The sequence below is a fragment of the Melopsittacus undulatus genome, chromosome 6 (assembly GCF_012275295.1).
Source record: "Melopsittacus undulatus isolate bMelUnd1 chromosome 6, bMelUnd1.mat.Z, whole genome shotgun sequence".
Lineage (NCBI taxonomy): Eukaryota > Metazoa > Chordata > Aves > Psittaciformes > Psittaculidae > Melopsittacus > Melopsittacus undulatus.
Window position 1 is genome coordinate 72,458,452 of NC_047532.1, and position 7,633 is coordinate 72,466,084.

Sequence of the window (7,633 nt, forward strand, 5' to 3'; positions counted from 1 at the left end):
GTTTCTAGCACCCCTCTGTAGCTCTGTCAGGGACGGCTTTCCCGGGAAAGGAACGGAGTTGGAAAATGGGCTGGGGTTCTGAGCGGGGGTGGGCTTGTCATTCGCGTACGGGGTAGGCAGGACGACGAGGTGGTTAGGAGGGACACTCTGTGTCCTCTGTCTCCCGGCTCCTCTCTCCAGGCCGGCAGTGGGCTCCCATCACCGGGGCAACCGCTGTGTGTGGAGCGGGGATGCCAGCGGCCCCACACCAAAGGCATCATCACCTAGTGCTGTCGCTGGATGCCAGCACCCCATAAATCTCCTTAGATATTACCCTGCCCTAATCCCTCCCTGCGCCCCCTTTGCCTTGCCTTGTCCCTCCTCGCCCCCTAGGTTTGGGGCTGCAGCTGCTGGTTTTGCAGCTGATCGGGTCCCGGTGCTGCTGGCTATGCTGGCAGGGGAAACGTCGGGGTGGGTTTCATAGGGGGCTGGAAGTGGTAATTCCTACTAAAATAGAACTGGGAGATCTCTAAATCATTCATGCCACCTTCATAATTACTCTGCTAATTAGCTTGACACGCCACTTCATAGGATTAATACGACGTCTTGTCACTGGCACTTCCCATTATTCTGACATTCAACCAGGGAACCGTCCAGGCTGGTGTTCTTGGGGGCAGAGGGATCCCATCCGGCGACCGGGAAACCGGGGTCCGACGGGGCGGCGGGGACGGGAGCAGGAGAAGGAGGGCGCGCCCATCCCCGCTGCTGATTGGCTGCCTCCCGCGCTGCGTCAGTCCCCGCTCGGCCTTCCGCCAATGGAGGCGGGCAGCGGCGGCGGCGGCAAAAGCCGGGGTAATAATAAACGTCGGGGGGTGGGGGGGGCCGCGGCGGTCGTGACGTCACGGGGGGAGTCGCCGCTGCCGAGAGGAGCTCGGTGGGCACGGGCGGGCGCGCCGCAGTGGCCGGTGTCCGCCCCGCTCCGCGCCCGCAACTTCCCGCAACAAAGTTGGGTAGCGGAGAACCGGCCCGGCGGCGATGTGGTGCTCGGAGGGGGCCCCGCGTTAGTGGCCGCCCGCGCCGCCGGTGCGCGGGTTGGGGTAACCCACGCTCCCTCCTCCACTCCACTTTCCCCTCTAACTCGGTGTGACCCCCGCGGCCGCCCGCGGGTATGCGGGCACGGCGCTAAGCGGTCCGCCATGGAAGGACCGAGCGGGTCCAGCTTCGGGATAGACACGATCCTGTCGGGAGGCAGCACCGGCAGCCCCGGAGTCATGAACGGAGACTTTCGCCCCCATGGCGACGGCCGGCCGGCGGATTTTAGGAGCCAGGCCACGCCGTCCCCCTGCTCAGAGATCGATACTGTGGGGACGGCGCCCTCGTCGCCCATCTCGGTGAGCATGGACCACTCAGAGCCGCACCTGGGGGTGGCGGAGAGTCTCCCGCCGCCACCGCACCACCTCCACCTCGGCCCGCACCCGCCGCCGCCGCCTCCGAGTTTGCAGCCGTCTCCCCCACAGCAGCCGCCGCCCCAGTTGGGCTCGGCCAGCTCCGGCCCCAGGACTTCCACCTCTTCTTTTTTAATTAAGGACATTTTGGGGGACAGCAAACCTCTGGCGGCGTGTGCACCTTACAGTACCAGCGTCCCCTCTCCCCATCACACCCCCAAGCAGGAGGGCAGCGCGGCCCCGGAGAGCTTCAGGCCCAAACTCGAGCAGGAAGACGGCAAAGCCAAGCTCGACAAGCGCGACGACACGCAGGGCGACATCAAATGCCACGGTGAGTACGGCCCGGCCCAACACTGCACCGCCTCGGCAGCCCTTAAAACCGGGGAAGCGGCGCTCGGCGCATCGGCGAAACGAAAATCGGGGGGATATGTGCGGTGGGAGCTCTCGCTCCACCGGGGCTGGTCGGCGATCCTCGCTACCATGGGTTTGAGATCGGTAGGAAATGAAATCGCGCTTTTTTTCCCCCACCCCTCTTCTCTCTGTAGGCCTTTCCTCTCTTTTTTGATTTAGCTTCCCTGTGTTTAAGGAAATAGACCGAGCAGTGGAAACCAGAACGTATTTATTTTTAATGCAAACGCGCATAAATGATTCTCCGGCTTTCTAAGAACCGGCGGCTCAGCTGCAGTTACTGCCTTCAGCCTTTCCATTTCTGCTCATTCGATCTAAAATAAAAATATAGGGAAAAAAAGATCCCACTTCCCCAACAGCAAATAAAAGAAAAAAACACTTTGAATTAAAAATAACCCCCCCAACCCTTTAATTAAAAATAAAAGAATTAGAACACAATCGGCCCGCGATGGGCAAGGGAAGGCTGGAGGGCTTTGTGCGTTTTGCAAAACACCCGTGTCTTCCCAGCGCCGGGATGCAGGGTTTAATTTCTCTATCTTTTATTCCTTCTTCTAATTATGGGTTTCGTGCTGATGGGGAAGCCCCCGCCGTGCGGGGTTCGTAAATGGAAATAGCGATGTGTGTATGGGGAAAGGAAAAGGAAGGACGGAGAAGAGTGAGGAAAGGCAAGGCGGGAGACTGCTGTTTCCCCGCTGAGCTGCCCTCCTCGCAGGCACTTTGGGTCAGCGGCAGGCAACGGGACACATTTCTCTCATTTTGCCCCACTGTGATATTTTTGCCGTGCTTAAGAGCACCGAGAAGCCCGGGCGCGCTACTCATTTAGCTCTTTCAGCATTAGCATAAGAGTGCCCAAACCAGATGTACAGTCTGGTCTGGCCATTTTTGTGTTCAACAACCTCCCCAGTGGGTCAATTAGGCAGATTATTGTTCTTCCTGCGGGGAAGATCAAGGAGCGCCACAAACCCGGGCCCGGAAGGAGCCGGGTTGACATATCGATTTCCCGGTATTTCGGGCCAGGGGGAAGAGGGCGAGAAAATAACGAAAGCCGTGTAGTTGGCGAGCGAAGAGGGGAAATCCCGCCATCCTCTGGACGGGCTCGCCGTCGCTTTCTCCCCTCACCACACCGTATTTGACCATTCCCCTCCATGTCCCGGAGGAGCCCCCAGGGAAGAGGGCGGCGGGGCCAGGTAACCACGGGGGGAGGGGGCGGGGGCCTAGCCGGTGTCCCGCCGGCCCTCACCTCTCCTCGGCTCGCTTGCAGGGACAAAGGAGGAGGGCGACAGAGAGATCAGCAGCAGCCGGGACAGCCCGCCGGTGCGGGCCAAGAAGCCGCGGAAGGCGCGGACCGCTTTCTCCGACCACCAGCTCAACCAGCTGGAGCGCAGCTTCGAGAGGCAGAAATACCTGAGCGTGCAGGACCGCATGGACCTGGCCGCCGCCCTCAACCTCACCGACACGCAGGTGAAAACCTGGTACCAGAACCGGAGGTAAGGCGGGCCCTGGGGGACAGCGGCCCGGGGCATTCTCGGAGAGCCGTTGTGGGGCTGCTCCTGCTCACGGGAGGGATGCTGGAAGAGCTGGGCGTCTGCCCCGCGCCCTCCCCGGGGGCGGGCTGGGGGGTCCGGCCTCTGTCACTGCTGCCGTAATTTTCTGTCTCATTACATACGGTTGCAGCCACCCTAATTCTGTCGCAAACCATTAGTGTCAGCGCGAAGCGATCTAACCGTGTGCCGTGCTTATTAATTTGGCCGGAGTCGCCGTGTGCATGTGGCGAGGGGTGCGGGGGACGGGAGGCAGGCACGGACGGGGGATAGTGCTCTGTGCAGACCCCTAGGGCCAGTGAGCCCCCCCGGGAGCCCGGTGGTGCGGGGCCGTACCGGGATGAGAAGGTCAGGGGAGGGGGTTTGCCGTTCGTGGACTCCCGCGGACCTTGTCCGGATACCCCGTCGCGGCGCCCTCCCTGCAGCCGGCCCGTGTTCCTCCGCAGGACGAAGTGGAAGCGGCAGACGGCGGTGGGCCTGGAGTTGCTGGCCGAGGCCGGGAACTACTCGGCCCTGCAGAGGATGTTCCCCTCGCCCTATTTCTACCACCCCAGCCTGCTGGGCAGCATGGACAGCACGACGGCGGCGGCAGCAGCAGCGGCCATGTACAGCAGCATGTACCGGACTCCCCCCGCGCCGCATCCCCAGCTCCAGCGGCCGCTGGTGCCACGGGTGCTGATCCACGGGCTGGGGCCTGGCGGGCAGCCGGCCCTCAACCCCCTGGCTAACCCCATGCCCGGCACTCCGCACCCCCGGTGAAGCGGCACCGCGACCCCGCAATAAGCCCTTCCCCTCCCCGTCCCCGAACAAGCCCCAGCACCGCAGAGGAGGAAGCGAGGGGAAGCCGAGGGGCAGGAGCTTCTGCAGGCAGCCACCGGCCACCGAGGGAGGCGATCAGTCAGAGCCAGGGACTCTTGAACCGTGAACCCAGAGCCGAGCCCGTAAGTGAAACGACTACACGCGGGGGAAGGCGGGCAGAGCTGCGGGGCGACCCGCCGACCACGGCTCCTGCGGAGCAGGACTTGGAGCTCGGAGAAAGAGAGGGACAGAGGGGGAGGAGGAAATAGGAGCAAGAGGAAAGGGAGAGGGAGCCCAAGCCCGCCGGAGAGACTAAACGGCTGCGGAAGACGGAGGGAATGACAGCGGCTCGACCCCAGCCCGGCGGAGAAGACCGGGGGAACGGAGAACTTTGCACTGATTTTTCTCATTACCTTTTATTTTTCGTTCTTTATTTTTTTTTTTCTTATTGAAAAGTGGCATGCTCCCTAATGCGAACAGAATTGTACAGACCGAGTGCTGAGTGCTATATCATATTTATTATATGTCGTCCAAAAAAAAAGAGGGAAAAAAAAATCACTCTATACGTTAGTTTAAAACGAACGAACGTGATTCTCCCCTCTCCCTTTTCATGTCTTTTTTGATTCAGTAAAATAAATGCTTAGATGACAAACATATAGATTTTTCTTTTTGTTGTGACAAAAAAAAGGGAAAAAAGCCCGGAAAAAATTAAATAAACTTTATCTTTTTTTAACAAACATGGAAACCCTAATTTTCCCCGTGACGAAGAAGCAAGAAATTCAGAGTAGAAAAGGCAAATGCCACTTTTTCAATTTTTCATCCTAGTCTCTCTGTTTCACAGCCTGCGCTGTATTTTAAAATCTGTATTTTAAAGGAAAAACAAATTCACAAGCAGGTGTTTTGCCCTTCGCTGTTATTTTAAGCACCTGGGCAGGGCGGCGGAGGGTTTGTAGGGAAGGGGGTGGCTCTGGTTACTTTCTCGGCCTTCTCGGGGAGGGCGCGGCGGGGTTGTGTCTGGCTGGGGGATACGGTCTCACTCCGGTAGCCGTGTCCGTACCGAGCTGGAACAGGCAGCGAGCGCCGGTGGTCGGGATGAGTAACGAGTAACGGAGGGAGGGCAGGGGGGTCCTGAAGGACAGGAAGCCCTCCGAGACACGCCGGCGTTTGATCTTTATTGCTGCTCCCTTTCCCCTGGCAGGCAGGTTCCCTCCCCAGCGCCTCGCTTCCCCAGGCCGGTCCCGAGGGACGAGGGGGGGGCGCGGGTCTGGGCTGGGGGCTGTGACCCTCCACCGGGCTCTGGGGACAGCTCTGGCCCCAGTCTTTGGAAGGGAACACCCCCCTGCTAAATTAGAAAGTTATACAGCAATTACCTATAAAACATTCATAAAGTCCCATATTATCCTCTCCTTTGAGGGTTTGCCTTTTTTTCCCCCTTCTCTTTTTTCTCTCTGTTTTTGCTCCTGGGTTCCCTTTCATTTGAGATAGAAGGAAAAAAAAAGAAAAAAAAGAAGATAGATGCCGCCGGGCACGTTTATTTGGGCTTTGCTAATTAGCGAGGGGCTTGCTGATTTCTCTGCTAATAAATTCGCGTTAAAACCATATTGACCTCTGCCTTGATATAACAAAAGGGGAGTGGGTCGGGAACGCCCACCTCGTTTTCTCTGCTCATGGTTGTGGCCTCTGCTGACTATTCCCCCGCGCCTCATCCGGGACCCCCAAATTACCCCCGGTGAAAAGGAGCCGGGAGTGGGACCCCGAGTGGCCAGAGCATCCCGTCCCCTTCACCGCTGAGGTGTTCCCGGGAAAAGCATTTTGTCTGGGCTGGGAAGGAGGTAGAAAATTTAGGCTCGGTTTAGGGCCCTTTCCCAGGTCTAAACGAATCCTGGGCTGCTTTCTCCCAAAAGGATGCGATCCAGCTGGAAAAGCTGGTCCCGGCTCGTTGTTCTTTTCCGTGGCTGAATCAAGGCTCGGTTTTGACTGTACGAACTCGTTGAAAAGTAGTGAGAATAAGGAAGGAAAATTCACACAAAATAGATGAGTGTCCCCCAGTTACCACCTCCTGAGTAGGGCAGGCCTGGGTTAGTGGGGTGCTCGCCTGGGCAGGGGAGGGAGCTCCCGATGTTGCGCGCAGAAGTAGGGAGAGCGGCCGTTCTGAGAGCCATGTAGAACGGTGTCTAAAGCAGGGTCTGTCGGGGGAGAGGGGAGATGAACCGCGACTTTCCCTGAAACTATGTCAGGATGCAACTGGAAAGTGCGCGAGCAGGTCAGGAGCAGAAAACGCTCCCCTTTCGGAAAGCAGGGCTGGAAATGTAAGGGCTCCATTTGTACCACTCCCTGTTTGCATCGGGAAGGAGCCGACCCCAAGACAGGCTGACCGGCCAGGTCGCCTTGCAAGAGAGCGTTCTTCCGTTGTTTGTTTAAACCCCCCGGCACATGGCTACGTGTGTCGGCGAGCCGCGGCAGGACAAATTGCTTGGAGACGGTTCGGACTACCTGGAGCCTCCTCCTCGCCGGCGCAGGATCGGGTACGAGGGGTGGTTCGGCGCTGTTGGCAGCTGTGCCTCCCCATCTGCCTCGCTGGGGTGTTGTTTCCTTTCCTCCCCAGACAGATGCTTTCGCTGTGGTCACCCCCAGACTTGGTGCCCAGCTGCTGAATTCCTTCAGTCCCGATCTCCATACTCCGCCCTCTCCCGGGCCAGGACCTGCTCTCCGACCTGGAAGTGGATGTGAAAAAAGAAACCCATCTTTTGCCAGATGAACAGGACTGTCATTGCCTTAAATTGCGGGAAATAGTGGCACCCCTATGAAAGACCTGGTGTTGGTGCTAAGCGTGGAAACAAACTGTGAGGCTGTAGACGAGCGGTGTATAAGCGAGGGGACTCTGTCTCCCTCTGGTAGCTGCGAGTGTTTGCCCTCTTCCCGCAAGGAGCAGGGTGGCTGCGGTCCCGCCAGCCCTCAGCACCACGGACAGCGGCAGGAGGAGCGGGCTGGCCCGGCCCGGCTCCCCACGGCTCCTGTCGTGCCGGTAGCTCGCGTCCAGCCGGCCGGAGCTTCCCACCTTGCCCCTGGCAGGGGCCTCACAGCGGGGCTCAGGGAAGGCAGCATGGGGACCCTACCGTCCGGCCGAACTTCGTGGCTTCCTTCCCCGACCCTTGCCAGTGATGGAGCCTGAGGAGCCTGAGGCAGGCTCCAGATGCCGAAGCCCCTCCCGACTTGCCTCTCCACCGCCCCGGAGAAAACCCTTATGTCGGGCCAGCCCCTGGCTGTTAGGGGCCCGGCCCTTCTGCCCTGAGAAGGAAGCTGCCTTCCTAGGGCTTTGTCCCGGATGTCTGAATGTTTTTTCCACTCAAGCCGGCGGGCGGCAAGCGGGACAGGGCTGCTCCGCTCCCGCCCGTGTCCCCCCTGACTGATCCCAGCGGGACCGCGGTGGGATACAGGAGCACCTTTGGTCTCCCTGTCCCC

At 59.4% G+C, this 7,633-nt stretch overlaps 1 protein-coding gene across 1 annotated transcript; it reads left to right on the forward strand.

Moving 5' to 3' along the window:
* Positions 1 to 1,175: 1,175 nt before the first annotated feature.
* On the forward strand, positions 1,176 to 4,132 carry BARHL2 (BarH like homeobox 2). The gene is made up of 3 exons (XM_034064231.1): positions 1,176 to 1,755; positions 3,094 to 3,319; positions 3,820 to 4,132. Exons 1-3 carry the CDS (start codon positions 1,176 to 1,178, stop codon positions 4,130 to 4,132), a joined length of 1,119 nt encoding a protein of 372 aa, XP_033920122.1.
* The last annotated feature ends 3,501 nt before the right edge of the window (positions 4,133 to 7,633 follow it).